This window comes from Saccopteryx bilineata, chromosome 1, assembly GCF_036850765.1.
Source record: "Saccopteryx bilineata isolate mSacBil1 chromosome 1, mSacBil1_pri_phased_curated, whole genome shotgun sequence".
NCBI lineage: Eukaryota > Metazoa > Chordata > Mammalia > Chiroptera > Emballonuridae > Saccopteryx > Saccopteryx bilineata.
The window spans coordinates 154873765-154887430 of record NC_089490.1 but is presented as its reverse complement, the minus strand read 5'-3'; the positions used below and the strand labels follow the sequence as shown (position 1 = coordinate 154887430).

Here is a 13666-nt window from a genome sequence, read left to right as displayed (position 1 = left end):
CCAAGGGAGAATGTGAGAAAGGGATATTTGATGTGAGTAGAAATGACATAAGTCCTTCCTAGAAATTGAGTTTCTAATCTGCCTCTAAATGCTTGTTTCCAGTATGTACTAGAGTACTTTTTTTTTTTTAAGAGAGAGAGAGATAAGAAGCATCAACTCATAGTTGCAGCACTTTGATGGTTCATTGGTTGCTTCTCATTTGTGCCTTGACTAGGGGGCTCCAGCTGAGACAGTGACCCCTTACTCCAGCATGTCAATGATTCCACACTCAAGCTGGCAACCTGGCACTCCAGCACGTGAGCCTGCACTGAAGCTGGATAAACCTGTGCTCAGGCTGGCGACATTGGGGTTTCGACCCTGGGACCTCAGTGTCCCAGGCCGATGTTCTAGCCTCAGCACCACCACTAGTCAGGCCCTTCTACTATCTTAAAGTGTCCTCTCCCTCTCTTCTAATGAAATGCGTCTTAGTGTCTTTGTGTCTCATGAGGAATTTCCCTTTCTAGGGAGATGAGGGAGTCAACCTGTTTCTAATTTCCCCTAGTGTTCTTAAAAATTTGTCTGTTTCTAGAATCTTGTGGAAGTTAGTTCTTGGCATAGACTTCTCTCATAACAGGAATCTTAATTCTATCATTTTCTTTTGAGATGTCTGTTTCTAGTATTCCCCTATCTCTCATTAATTCATGTCCTTTCTTCCTTCCTGGTTCGTTTTAGATCAATGGGGTGTCCAGCCAGAATCTGTCGCTGAGTGACACACGGCAACTAATCGAGAAGTCAGAAGGAAAGCTGACTCTGCTGGTGCTCAGAGACCGAGGGCAGTTTTTGGTGAACATCCCACCAGCTGTCAGTGACAGTGACAGCTCCCTCCTGGAGGGTGAGAGGCCAGGAGGCAAGCCCTGGGGGAAGGTATTGAATGAAAGGCAGGGGAGGCGAGAGTACTGGGCAGGGTCAAGTTGGAGTCAGTGAGCCTGGCCCTGAGAGGCTCAGAAAGGGATAGAAACTACTCAAGACCACACAGCAAGTCAGAAATGGAGTTACCTGGCCAAACCTGACTCTGGTATCTAGGTCCTTTTGCTTAGAGGGGCCTTGATGTTCCCCTCTGTGAAATGGGTCCAGTCTGGAAGGCATGACGATGGCTGATGGGATGCTGTCTCCTCTACAGACATCTCAGACCTCGGCTCAGAACTGTCTCAGGCTCCACCATCCCATGTTCCACCACCGCCCCAGCACAGACAGCAGAGTCCCGATGCCAGCCGAACCAACTCCCCTGTGTATGTAACCCCATTGGCCAGAATGGTTAAGCAGGAGGGGAACATGAGTATATCTTTTCTAGCTGGAATAGCCTTTAGGGTACAGTCCTGGTGGTCTGCATGGAAGAGGCTTCCATTCACATATAGTCTTTCTTACCTACAGTTTGTGGCTTTTGGTTCTTGTGTACTGGAAGAACCAGATATGACTTGACTTAAAGCAAAAAGACCAGATTTCATAATGTATCCTAGAACCCTTAAAATGTATAAGCCAGCCCTGGCCGGTTGGCTCAGTGGTAGAGTGTGGGCCTGGAGTGTGGATGTCCCTGGTTAAATTCACAGCCAGGACACACAGGAGAAGTGCTCATCTGCTTTTCCACCCCTCTCTCTCTCCTTTCTCTCTATCTCTCTCTTCCCCTCCCACAGCCAAGGCTCCATTGAAGCAAAACTGGCCGAGGCGCTGAGGATGGCTCCATGGCCTCCGTGTCAGGCACTAGGATGGCTCTGGTTGCAACAGAGCAATGCCCCAGATGGGCAGAGCATCACCCCCTAGTGGGCATGCCAGGTAGATCCTGGTCGGGCGCATGCAAGAGTCTATCTCTGCCTTCCACCTTCTCACTTCAGAAAAAATACAAAAAAAAAAAAAAATGCATAAGCTCTTTGACCCACTCAGCAAGTTCCTTTTAGGGATTTCTCTTGGGGGAAAAATAGCCATGGATGTATGTGGGGACTGAAGGATGCGTGTTCATTATAATGATGTTTATAAAAGGGGAAAATTGGAATTACCTTGTATTAGTTTCCTGTGGCTGCTATAACAGAGTGCCACAAACAGGATGGCTTAGGACAATAGAAATTTATTGTCTCCGTTTTGGAGACTAGAAGTCTCAAACCAGGATGTTGGCAGGGCTGTGCTCCCTCTGAAGGTTCCAGGGGAGAATCTGTTCCGGCCTTTCTCCCAGCTTCTGATGGCCTCTGGCATTCCTGGGCTCCTGCACAGCCATCTCCTCCCTGCGTGTCTTCGCTGTCTTCTGTGTTTGTCTCTGTGTCCACATTTTTCTATTTTATAAGGACACCAGTCATCTTGGGTCAGGGGCCCACCCTGTTCCAACATGACCTTTTCTTTACTAATTATTATCTACAACAATCTTATTTCCAAATACCATCCCATGCTGAAATATTAGGGGTTAGGACATAAGATGAATTTTGAGGGGATACAATTCAATGTCTAAAAAAGCATAAATGCTCAATACTTGGGGTTTATTTAGCTAATGAGCACCTCACCTAAGCTTTCAGCACCCTGAGGAGTAGGGGGTAATTTACACAGCAATTTATACAGGGTTATCTATCACTGTGTAAATTACCCCCAAACTTAGCAACTTGAAACAACAATAAATATTTATTATGTCCCATAAGTTCTGAGAGTCAGTAATTGGTGAGCATCTTAACTAAGTGGTCCTGATTTCTCAATCTCACGAGGTCACAGTTGAGACGTTGTCTAGGCAGTAGGCTTTTGGGGGTGGTTGATCCATTCCAGGTTCACTCCCATGGCTGTTGGCAGGAGGACTCAAATCATTACCAGGTGGGGCTTGTACTTACTGTTCTCTAAAGTGAATGATCTAAGAGAATATCAGTGAACCTAACATCAAAAGTGTCAGCCCTTCACTGTCGCTGTATTCTGTTGGTCACACAGGCCAACCTTGGTTCAGTGTAGAAGAGAGACTACAGCAGGCCATAACTACCAGGAGGCGAGGGTCTCTGGGGGTCATCTTGGAGGCCAGAAGAGAACTTTAGGGTAACTCTTTTTTATTTTTGTACTTTAGGGTGTTAATTAACAATGACGAAAGGAGGCAATGCGTGTGTGTGCTTAGCCCATAGTAAATGCTCATTGTGTTGAGTGTCTTCCACTCTTTATTGTGATTATAACATATCCTTGCCAGGAAATACTAGACAGCCATGAAAAAGGATCTCTTGGAGATTTTATTTAAAAGACCCAGGGAAATGTACTTTGCGTCGTGTGGAGTGAATGAACCACGTGGTAGAATGACATAAAGTTTGGGGGACTTTTGTGTGCTTTTACTGGGCATTTCACTTGCACACAGAAAGATCTCTGGACAAATGGGTCCAAGTAGCTTGACAGGTTTCTCTGGTGCAGACTCCTTATTCTACCTATTTGTTTCACGGGGTGTGGGGTAGAAGTATAGTATTTTCCAATTTCTTTCCCCACTTCCACTCAGCACTGGGGTTTTACAGGACAAACATTGGAAATGCTAATATATGGCCTGATATAGATTTTCCTTCAAAAGTATGTATTTCCTCACACATGCATATTTGAAAGCGTCTGAAAAGTCTGGTGAGTAACTCATCCCTGTTTACAGTGGGCTGGTTTTACAGGGGACTTTCTTCTCTTCATGTGGTTTCTCTCTCAGCTCAGTCTGCTATAACAGAATGCCAAAGACGGGGGGCTGACACAACAATCACTTCTCACAGTTCTGGAGGCTGGAGTCCCTGGTCAGGGTGCCAGCAGGGTCAGGTTCTAGTGAGGGCCTCTTTCTGGCCTTAAGATAGCTGCCTTCTTGTTGTGTCCTCACCTGGTGGAGAGAGTGATCTCCAGTGTCTTTGTTTTGTTTTGTTTTTTTTAAGTGAGAGGAGGGGAGACAGAGACAGACTCCTGTATGTGCCCCTACCAGGATCCACCTGGCCACCTTCCATTTGGGGCTGATGCCTGGACCAACCAAGCTACTGGCTGTGAGAGAGGGGAAAAGAGAGAAAAGGGGAGAGGGAGGGAGAGAGAAGCAGATGGTCCCTTATCATGTGTGCCCTGACTGGGGATTGAACCCAGAACCTCTGCACACCAGGGCAGTGCTCTATCCATGGAGCAACCAGCCAGGGCTTCTGGTGTCTCTTACAAGGACACTAATCCCATCATTGGGGCCCCACCTCATGACCCTACCTAAGCCAAGTAGCCTTCCAAAGGCCCCACCTCCTAACACATCCCACTGGAGGTGAAGGCTTCAGCATATGAATTTGTAAGGGACATAAACATTTAGTCCATAGCGACATGTAGAACTATTCCCTAATATTAAAACAATAAATGACTATTTGTCCAAGGCTCATTTCATCTTGATCTTGCCCTCCCTGAAACCTTGACTCACTTAATTCAGCCATCCCTAGACCTCGTGGGAGGAAACAGGCTGAGATGGGGGTGGAGGGAGCAATGGACTTGCTATCACATGGCTACAGAATGGCAGAAATAAGATTTAAATGAGTTCAGATAAATAAAAATTCTAAAAATCACTCCTCGCTATCCACCCCCACACCTCACTCCAAATCTGTTTGCCACCAGGGAGAGCTCCCAGCTTCAGCAAGAAGGTTCCATGGATTCCAGAACCATCTTGGGACCAGGTGAACAGAGGATGGGTGGGTGGTGACTCTGAGGATCCTTCCTCTGACTATTCTAATCCCAGCCAGTGAGGCTGTGCCAGGTAGAGTGGGAGAGGTTGGCATGGGCCTAAGTGGTCAGAGGCAGTTCCCTGGGAAGGACTGAGGGCTGGGTGATAGCATTCTACGGGGTAGCAACACCCTATAGCAAAGATTTGGTGGCTGGATTGGCCACGTGCTTGAGAAATAGACCAGCTGCTCCCTTTCAGACACCCCCAGGCAAAGCAGCTATGACATCTACAGGGTACCCAGCAGTCAGAGCCTGGAGGATCGTGGGTATGTGCCCCAGGAAAAAGCTCACCAACTTGAAACTCCCACATCCCTGGGATACCTTCCCAGTCACCATATTCCTTCCTCCCTCCACCAGTGTGTCGATGGGACTACCACAGGTCCTGTGTGGCTGTTTGGGAAACTGAGGCCCAAAGGGGGTGGGGCTCTCCCAATGATGCCCAGGGCATCACCTCTCTGCCCATTTTGGACTGACCTGCCTCTGCCTCCACTGCAGGTACAGCCCTGACTCACGGGTGGTCCGCTTCTACAAGGGCACCAGCATTGGGCTGCGGCTAGCTGGAGGCAATGATGTGGGCATCTTCGTTTCGGAGGTGCAGGAGGGCAGCCCAGCTGAGGAACAGGGCATCCAGGAGGGAGATCAAATTTTGCAGGTGACCTGGGGGTGGCTGGCAGTGGGTGTGTTGGTGTGCCGGAAGATACTCCCTAGTCTGTTACAGCTTGTGTCCTACCCCTGGTCTGCTGAGAGCTGGTGTGACCCTCTGTCTGGGTCTGTTATTGTCTCTGTCATGACTCTGAAGGCTGGTGTCTGTAGCATACTGTCTGTGTCAATATATCATTGTTCCTGTCATGACTCTGTGACTATGTCTTGACTCTTTGGAGTGTCATAAAATTGCCACCGGTGTCATGACCCTGTCAGTGCTGTGACCCTTTTTCCATGTCTTGATGATGGCAACCGACCATGCTCATTTTTGCGTGTACTGATTGCCGTTCCTGTGCCCTGGGTTCTGGGTCAGCACTTTCATGTGTCTCTGATGCCCATGCTGCTACAGGATAATACCCCTGTTGGCTGTCTCCAATCCCCAGGCCCTTTGAAAGCAGCTCTGGCAGCAGTTGGGGGTGGGCTTTGTCCAGAGGAAGAACTAGGATCTCATGCCCAGAGCTTCATCCATCCCCTATTCCTTTCTTGGCAGGTGAATGATATGCCCTTCCAGAACCTGACTCGAGAGGAGGCTGTGCAGGTCCTGCTGGGGCTGCCACTGGGCGAGGAGGTGGAGCTGGTGACGCAGCGGAAGCAGGACAGTGAGTTGGGCGGGGAGGGTCTGTGTGTGGCCCGGTGGTGAGGCCCACTCCCTGGGAAGGGGTCAGGTCAGGGCAGCAACCCTGCTGGCTCAGAGCTTCTCCCTGTCCACAGTCTTCCGGAAAATGGTGCAGTCCCGTGTGGGAGACTCCTTCTACATTCGCACACATTTTGAACTGGAGCCCAGCTTACCCTATGGCCTGGGCTTCACCCGTGGTGACGTCTTCCACGTGTTGGACACGCTGTATTCAGGCCCTGGGCAGAGCCACACCCGTGGAGGCCACTGGCTGGTGGTACGCATGGGCCGAGACCTCCGGGAGCAGGAGCGTGGCATCATTCCCAACCAGAAGAGGTGGGGACCGCTCCCCCCTTCAGTCAGCTGCCCTCTCAGCCTCAGTTTCCCCACAATGTTACTTCCTAGCAATGTTGATGGTTCAACCTGAGGAGATGTGCAGAAGGCTCAGGGCAACAGTCGTACTTGTGTGGGTTTCCCGGGGCTGCTGTAACAAGTCGCCACAAACTCAGTGGCTTTAGTCCACAGTTTAAAAGTCACAAGTCCGAAATGAATGTTTTAGGGCTACAGTCCAGGTATGGGCAGGGCTGGTCCTTTTGGAGTCTCCAGGGAGAATGGTTTCTGGCCTTTCCCAGCTTCTAGAAATGTTGCATCCCTGGCTCAGCCCCTCCCCCATCCCCAAAGCCAAGAGTGCAGCCTCTTCCATCCCTGACTCTGACCCTCCTGCCTCCCCTATGAGAACCCTGTGATGGCACTGGGCCCCTCATCTCAGGGGTTTTAACTCCAACTGCAGAGTCCTTTTACCATGTGAGATGACATGTACACAGGCCCTGAGACTGGGATGGGGACATCTTTGGGGCTATTATTGGGCTGATGCCAGTGCTCACTAATCTCCTCAGGGCGGAGCAGCTGGCCAGTCTGGAGGCTGCCCAGCGGACCATGGGGTCTGGGCCTGGCATCTCAGCAGGCTCTAGTGGACGGGCCGAGTTCTGGCGACTGCGGGGTTTTCGGCGGGGTGCCAAGAAGACCACCCATCGGAGCCGTGAGGACCTGTCAGATCTGACCAGGCAGGGTCACTACCCACCATATGAACGTGTGGTGCTGCGAGAAGGTGGGACCCAGGCCGAGGGGGTTGCAGAGCCTCAAATAAGAGTTAGGACATTCTAGTATAGCCTTCAGAAGCCACGATGCTTACCTCTCTCCTTCCACCAAAAATTCCCACTTTGGTTATTTTAGGGCACAGACGGGACAAGAAAGGGCTTCATTCCTTAAAAATTAATTCCTATATTCAATAGAAATATGAGAGCCACAGCCTGACCAGGCGGTGGCGCAGTGGATAGAGCATCAGACTGAGATGCAGAGGACCCAGGTTCGAGACCCCGAGGTTGCCAGCTTGAGCGCGGGCTCATCTGGTTTGAGCAAAGCTCACCAGGTTGGACCCAAGGTTGCTGGCTCAAGCAAGGGGTTACTTGGTCTGCTGTAGCCCCACGGTCAAGGCACATATGAGAAAGCAATCAATGAACAACTAAGGTGTTACAACGAAAAAAACCTGATTGATGCTTCTCATCTCTCTCCGTTCCTGTCTGTCTGTCCCTATCTATCCCTCCCTCTGAGTCTGTAAAAAAAAAAAAAGAGAGAGCCACAAAAAGAAATAGTTGAAAATAATGTTTTTTAATTGTTGTTTTTTTTTTGTTTTTTTTTAGAGAGAGAAAAGAAGGAACGGGGAGAGAGAGAATGATTTGTTATTTATGCACTCATTGGTTGATTCTTGTATGTGCCCTGACTGGGGATCTAACCTGCAACCTCAGCATGTGGGGATGACACCCTAACCAACGTGGCCAGGGCCTGGTTGAAAATAATATTAATAATTTATTTTTTAACATGTGCTAAAATATTTCAGGAGATAATCCATATAAAAATTATTAATGAGCTATTTCACAATCAATTTTTTTTTAATTTTTATTTTTATCCAGAAGGAGAGAGATAGGAGGGGAGACAGATGAGAAGCATCAACTCGTAGTTGCATCACTTTAGTTGTTCATTGATTGCTTCTCATATGTCCCTTGATGGGGGCCGGGGGGCGAACTCCAGCCAAGCCAGTGACCTCTTGCTCAAGCTAGAGACCTTGGGCTTCAAGCCAGTGACAAGGAGATCATATCAATGATCCCACGCTCAAGCCAGTGACCTCGCACTCAAGCTGGCAGCCTTGGGTTTCAAACCTGGGTCATCAGTGTCCCAGGTCGATGCTCTATCCACTGCATCACTGCCAGTCAGGCATCAAAATCTTTACTTTTTTTTTATATTAAGTCTTCCAATATCTGGTGTATGGTTTGACTCAGCATATCTGGTTTAATGAGCCCCATTTAAAATGTTCAGCAGCCACACGGGGCAGCAGCTGACAAATCAGAAAGCATAGCGAAGGCCCTGGCCAATTGGCTCAGTGGTAGAGCGTCGGCCTGGCGTGCAGAAGTCCCGGGTTCGATTCCCGGCCAGGGCACACAGGAGAAGCACCCATCTGCTTCTCCACCCCTCCCCCTCTCCTTCCTCTCTGTCTCTCTCTCCCCCTCCCGCAGCGAGGCTCCATTGGAGCAAGGATGGCCAGGCGCTGGGATGGCTCCTTGGCCTCTGCCCCAGGCGCTAGAGTGGCTCTGGTCGCAACAGAGCGACGCCCCAGAGGGGCAGAGCATCGCCCCCTGGTGGGCAGAGCATCACCCCCTGGTGGGCGTGCCGGGTGGATCCCGGTCGGGCGCATGCGGGAGTCTGTCTGACTGTCTCTCCCGATTTCCAGCTTCAGAAAAATACAAAAAAAAAAAAAAAAAAAAAAAAAAAAAGACAGCATAGCAAGAGAGGGTTATTCACTTAGTGGGTGCCGCCATTTTAAGGCTGTCAGTTTCAGATAAACAGTGCCGGAAAAATACATGCCTACTGTGAACAGGGGTTCAGGCCAAAACTGTTCACAGCAGAATTATTCATAACAGCCAAAAGGTGGAAATAACCCAAGTGTCCATCAGCTGGTGAGCAGATAAACACATTGGTCTTTCTACACACTGGAATATCACTCAGCCACGAAAAGAAGTGAAGCACTGACACTTGCTACAACACAGATGGACCTTGAACACATGGTGCTTAGTGAGAGAACCTAGACACAAAAGGCCACAGAGTGTGTGATTCTACTTATATGAAATGTCCTGAGCAGGCAGATTCAGAGACAGGAAGTGGGGAGGTGGGTGGGGAGTGATTGCTTATAGAAACAGTGTTTCTTTTGGGGGAGATGAGACTGTTCTGGAACTTTGGTAGTGGTTGCATCAAACTAAATACACAAGGTTCCCCAAGAAGATAAAAAATTAACAACTACAGAAATAAGCTAGGGCCCTGGCTGGTTGGCTCAGTGGTAGAGCGTCGGCCCGGTGTGTGGAAGTCCCAGGTTTTATTCCTGGCCAGGGTACACAGAAAAAGTACCCATCTGCTTCTCCACCCCTCCCCCTCTCCTTTTTCTCTGTCTCTCTCTTCCCCTCCCATAGCCAAGGCTCTATTGGAGCAAAGTTGGCCCAGGCACTGAGGATGGCTCCATGGCCTTCGCCTCAGGTGCTAGAATGGCTCCGGCCGCAGCAGAGCAACAGCCCAGATGGGGCGAGCAATGCCTCCTAGTGGGCATGCCGGGTGGATCCCAGTTGGGCACATGCGGGAGTCTGTCTGACTGCCTCCCCTCTTCTAACTTCAGAAAAATACAAAAAAAAATAATAATAATAAAAGAAAGAAATAAGCTAGAATTGAGGTTAACAAATCACACCCTCCAGGTCAAATCTGGCCCACCAGCTATTTTTATACATGCTGCTAACTAAGAATGGTATTTACATACTTTAATGGTCGAAAAGAAGTTAAAAAGTTTTTATGACACATGAAAAGAACTGAAAGTTGCAACTTGAACATGAAGGTTCACAGAGGTGTTATTCATGATAGTTAAGAGGTGGAAACAACCCAAGTGTCCATGGGCAGATCCAGACAAAGGGATATTATTCATCCTTAAAAAGGAAGAAAATTCTGGCCCTGGCCAGTTGACTCAGTGGTAGAGCATCAGCTCGGTGTGTGGATGTCCTGGGGTCAATTCCCAGTCAGGGCACACATAAGAAGCAACCATATGCTTCTCCACTCTCCTCCCCTTTCCTCTCTCTCTATCTCTCTCTTCCCCTCCCGCAGCCAAGGCTCCACTGGAGCAAAGTTGGCCCAGGTGCTGAGGATGGCTCCATGGCCTCCGCCTCAGGTGCTAGAATGGCTCCAGTTGCAACTGAGCAACTCCCCAGATGGGCAGAGCATCGCCCCCTAGTGGGCATGCAGCTGGATTCTGGTCGGGCACATGCGAGAGTCTGTCTCTCTGCCCCCCTGCTTCTCACTTCAGAAAAAAAAAGGAAGAAAATTCTGACCCATGCTATAATCTAGATGAACCCGAGGACATCATACTCAGTGGAGTATGTCAGACACAGGACAAATATTAGCTGAATCCACTCATAGGAGGTCCCCCAACATTGTGAATGTACTAAATGCCACTAAATTAGACACTTTACAATGTTCAGGTTAAAAAAGTAAATTCATGTTATTTATATTTTACCGCAGTTTAAAAAATATATATACTGGCATAAAACTAGTACATAGATAGAGCCTTTCCCTGCCTGAGAAGGGGGGAGGGGAATAGTCCTATGCAGACTTCAGGAAGTAAAGAGATTAAGCTCTTGCCTAGTCTCAAGGGAGAAGGGATTAAAACCAGGTGCAGAGGGCTTTAGAAAAAATACCGGAGGATGGCAAGAGCTATTCGCACAGGATGAGACAGGACTGCATTTCTCTTCGGCCACTGCACGAACTGCCAGATTAAAAAAAAAGAAAAAAAAAAAGATTTAAAAATCAAAGGCCATGTACTTAATTTCTATCCCCAGCCAATGACAGTTTAAAAATATGAATGTATTGAGCTTTTGAGAGAAAGAGAGGTTTGCAAGGAGAGGAGAAAAAGAGAAGGTACAAAGAGAGGGCTGGCTACTCACCTTCCCACCATTATGTCCTCTGTACCCGTTTCCTCATTGGTGAAATTGTCTTGTCAGTTAGTCCAGAGGTTAGTAAATTCTTCCTGCAAAGAGCCGGACAGTAACTATTTTAGAGTTGTATGCCAGATGGTTTCTTTCAAAACTAAGCTGCAGGAAGGCAGCCAGAGACAGTACATAAATGAATGGACGTGATTTTGTGCCAATAAAACTTTAAAAGAAGCAGTGGGCCAAATGTGGCCCTCGAGTTGTAGTTTTGCTGACCACTGAGTTAGCTAGGTTCAACGGCTATAACAGAGACTCCAAGTGACAGCTGCATTAAAAAAAAAAAGTTTCTTGGCCCTGGCTGGTTGGCTCAGCAGTAGAGCATCAGCTGGTGTGTGGAAGTTCCAGGTTCAATTCCTGGTCAGGGTAAACAGGAGAAGTGGCCACTTGCTTCTTTACAACCCCTCTTCTTCATCTGCTGCAGCCATGACTGAAATGGTTCAAGCAAGTTGGCCCCAAGCGCTGAGGAAGGCTCCATGGCTTTGCCTCAAGCACTAAAAACAGCTTGGTTGCCAAGCAACGGAGCAGTGATCCCAGATGGGCAGAGCATCCCCTGGTAGGGGGCTTGCCAAGTGGATCCTGGTCAGGGCACATGTGGAAGTCTGTCTTTGCCTCCCTGCCTCTCATTTTAAAAAAAAAAAGTTCCTTTTTCAAGTAATAGTCCCAGTGTAAGCAGTTGAGCGTGGTCTGACTGCTTCACTGCTTCAGGGATCCAGGCTCCATGTCTTGTTTTTCTGCCTGGGTGGTTCATCATGGTGCACCCATACTCACATTCCAGTCAGTAGGGAGAGAATGGGGAGGGCTCACCTCTTTCCTTGAAGGATACAACCCAAAATTGTACTCATTAATTTGGCTTGCACCCCATTAGCCAGAACTTAAGTCACATGGCTATCCCTTGCTGCAAAGGAGGCTGGGAGATACAATCTTAGCTGAGCAGCCATGTGCCTGCTAGATATTATACTGCTCTATAGGAGAAGTGGAGAGTGGTTGTGCAAGAACCTAGCAGTCTTTGTTACAAATGGGATCTTGATTCTTTTCATTGTTTTTCGGTCCTCAGCCAATTTCAAGCGTCCAGTGGTGATCCTGGGACCCGTGGCAGACATTACTATGCAGAAGTTAACTGCTGAGATGCCTGAGCAGTTTGAAATTGCAGGTGAGAAACCAAGTTCCTTAATAATTCTGTTGGTGAATCATTTCACAACCCCTTCCTAGCCCCTGGTGTTTGAGGGTAAGAGTTATAACGTGAACCACCGGAACCCCTTCTAATACCCAGGCCAGACATCCTCAATCAAACTTGGCACTCTGTCGGGTTGAAGCTTCAGAATTCTTAACACAGTTCACCAGACAGCCAATGCCAATTGAGCCAATGTGCCAACTGTTTCTTCCTTTACTCAGGAGATTTGTTTACTGAGCTAAGTAAGACACAGCATCAAATAAAAATACACAAGATCCCCCAAGGAGTCCAAAAATTAATGACTACAGAAATAAGCTGGAACTGGGGTTAACAAATTTCATCTCCCAGCCCAAATCTGGCTCACCAGCTATTTTTATATAGCCTGCTAACTAAGAATGGTATTTACATATTTTAAATAGTTGAAGTTAAAAATTTTTTGTGATACATGAAAAGAACTGAGAGCTGCAACTTGAACATGAAGGTTCACAGCAGTGTTATTCATGACAGCTAAGAGGTGGAAACAACCCAAGTGTCCATGGGCAGATGAATGGATAAACACAATGTGGCCCATCCAGACAATGGAATATTTTTCAGCTTTAAAAAGGAAGAAAATTCTGACCCATGCTACAACCTAGATGAACCCGAGGACATCATGCTCAGTGAAATAAATCAGACACAGGCCAAATATGATCTGATTCCACTGATAGGAGGTCCCTCGAGAAGTCAGATCCATAGAGACAGGAAGTAGAATGGTGGGTGCCACAGGCTGTGGGAGGGGGATAAGTTAATGTTTTACGGGGACATGGTTTCAGTTTGGGCAGATGAGGAAGTTCTGAAGGTGGATGGAGGCGATGGCTGAACAGCAGTGTGAATGTGCTGAATGCCACTGAAGCTTGAAAGCAGCTTCTTTTTAGTCACAGCCTGAGCAAAGGCCTAGAGTCAGGACCAAGCCTGGAAGAGCGATTGTCTGAAGTACAGACTCTGCATAAGGCTGTTGCTCCTGTCAGTCATTGGCTCCATGACTCTGAGCTGGTGACCTTATGTCCCTAGGGCTGTTTTCCCATCTGTCAGATGGGCCAGTAACAGCCGACTCTCCTCATGAGAAAGTGAGAGTGAAATGTAGAAAAGAAAGGCTCTTGGCATAAGTAACTTTTAGCAGAACTTTACTTTCTCTAAAACAAAGAGACTTTCAGCAGAACTTTTATTTTCTTAAAGATTCCCTTACCCCTGGCCTTGAGGCTAGTTTCCCAGGCTGTAGTCTTGAGATAGTTCTGCAAGGTTGCAGATGTTCCCAGAATGTTTCTCCCTGAATGTTAATCCTATAGATAAGCATTGTGAGAGCTTGTTTCACTGCTTTGTTTTACTGCTAGGCTTCCCCTCTTCCTCATCCCCCAATCAGGGTGTAATTTTGTC

General features: G+C 48.0%; 1 protein-coding gene across 5 annotated transcripts in view; it reads left to right on the top strand.

Moving 5' to 3' along the window:
• TJP3 (tight junction protein 3) overlaps positions 1-13666 on the top strand; it is a 35966-nt gene that overhangs the window by 18460 nt on the left and 3840 nt on the right. For all 5 annotated transcript variants that reach the window (XM_066276092.1, XM_066276102.1, XM_066276080.1 and 2 more), the window contains 9 exons: positions 712-871; positions 1160-1268; positions 4588-4646; positions 4892-4958; positions 5188-5344; positions 5885-5993; positions 6106-6343; positions 6904-7115; positions 12137-12232. In XM_066276092.1, coding sequence (XP_066132189.1) covers positions 712-871; positions 1160-1268; positions 4588-4646; positions 4892-4958; positions 5188-5344; positions 5885-5993; positions 6106-6343; positions 6904-7115; positions 12137-12232 — 1207 coding nt within the window. The remainder of the gene's footprint in view (positions 1-711; positions 872-1159; positions 1269-4587; positions 4647-4891; positions 4959-5187; positions 5345-5884; positions 5994-6105; positions 6344-6903; positions 7116-12136; positions 12233-13666) is intronic.